We start from the raw sequence: 828 nt of genomic DNA on the forward strand, positions 1-828 counted from the left end.
GCACCCCAAATGTCCCATCCTGGGTGCAGGTGTCCACCTGGTTCGCCAACGCGCGCCGGCGTCTCAAGAAGGAGAACAAGATGACTTGGGCACCCCGCAGTCGCACGGATGAAGAGGGCAATGCTTACGGGAGCGAGAGGGAGGAGGAAGACGAGGAGGAGGACGAGGAAGATGGCAAGCGCGGGCTGGAGCTAGAGGAGGAGGAGCTCGTGGGGGAGGAGGAGGACACGGGGGGCGAGGGCCTGGCAGACGACGACGAAGACGAGGAGATCGATTTGGAGAACTTAGACGGCACGGCTGCCGGGCCTGAGCTGGCCTTGACTGGGGCAGCGCGCAGGGACGGTGACCTAGGCCTGGGACCCATTTCGGACTCCAAACATAGCGACTCGGAAGACAGCACCGAGGGCTTGGAGGAGCGGCCGCTGCCAGTCCTGAGTCTGGCCCCAGCGCCACCGCCAGTGACCGGGACTCCACCATCTCCGCCCTCGCCTCCCACCGGCCTTGACCCCTGCGCACCGGCACCGGCTCCCTCCTCTGCCCTGCAGAAGCCCAAAATCTGGTCCCTGGCCGAGACGGCCACGAGCCCGGACAACCCACGCCGCTCGCCTCCTGGCACGGGATGTTCTCCTCCTGGGGCAGCGGTCGCACCCCCGGCTCTACAGCTTTCTCCCGCAGCAGCCGCTGCCGCCGCCGCGGCTCACAGACTGGTCTCGGCGCCACTGGGCAAATTCCCGGCTTGGACCAACCGGCCGTTCCCAGGCCCGCCGCCCGGCCCACGCCCGCACCCTCTCTCCCTGCTCGGTTCGGCCCCTCAGCACCTGCTGGGAC

General features: G+C 68.2%; 1 protein-coding gene across 1 annotated transcript in view; it reads left to right on the plus strand.

Moving 5' to 3' along the window:
• The window catches only part of Irx3 (iroquois homeobox 3), a 128,857-nt gene that overhangs the window by 126,502 nt on the left and 1,527 nt on the right, over positions 1 to 828 (plus strand). The window contains exon 4 of the mRNA XM_048792019.1: positions 30 to 808. Within this exon, the coding sequence (XP_048647976.1) occupies positions 30 to 808 (779 nt within the window). The remainder of the gene's footprint in view (positions 1 to 29; positions 809 to 828) is intronic.

Source organism: Marmota marmota, unplaced genomic scaffold, assembly GCF_001458135.2.
Source record: "Marmota marmota marmota unplaced genomic scaffold, marMar, whole genome shotgun sequence".
Classification (NCBI taxonomy): Eukaryota; Metazoa; Chordata; class Mammalia; order Rodentia; family Sciuridae; genus Marmota; species Marmota marmota.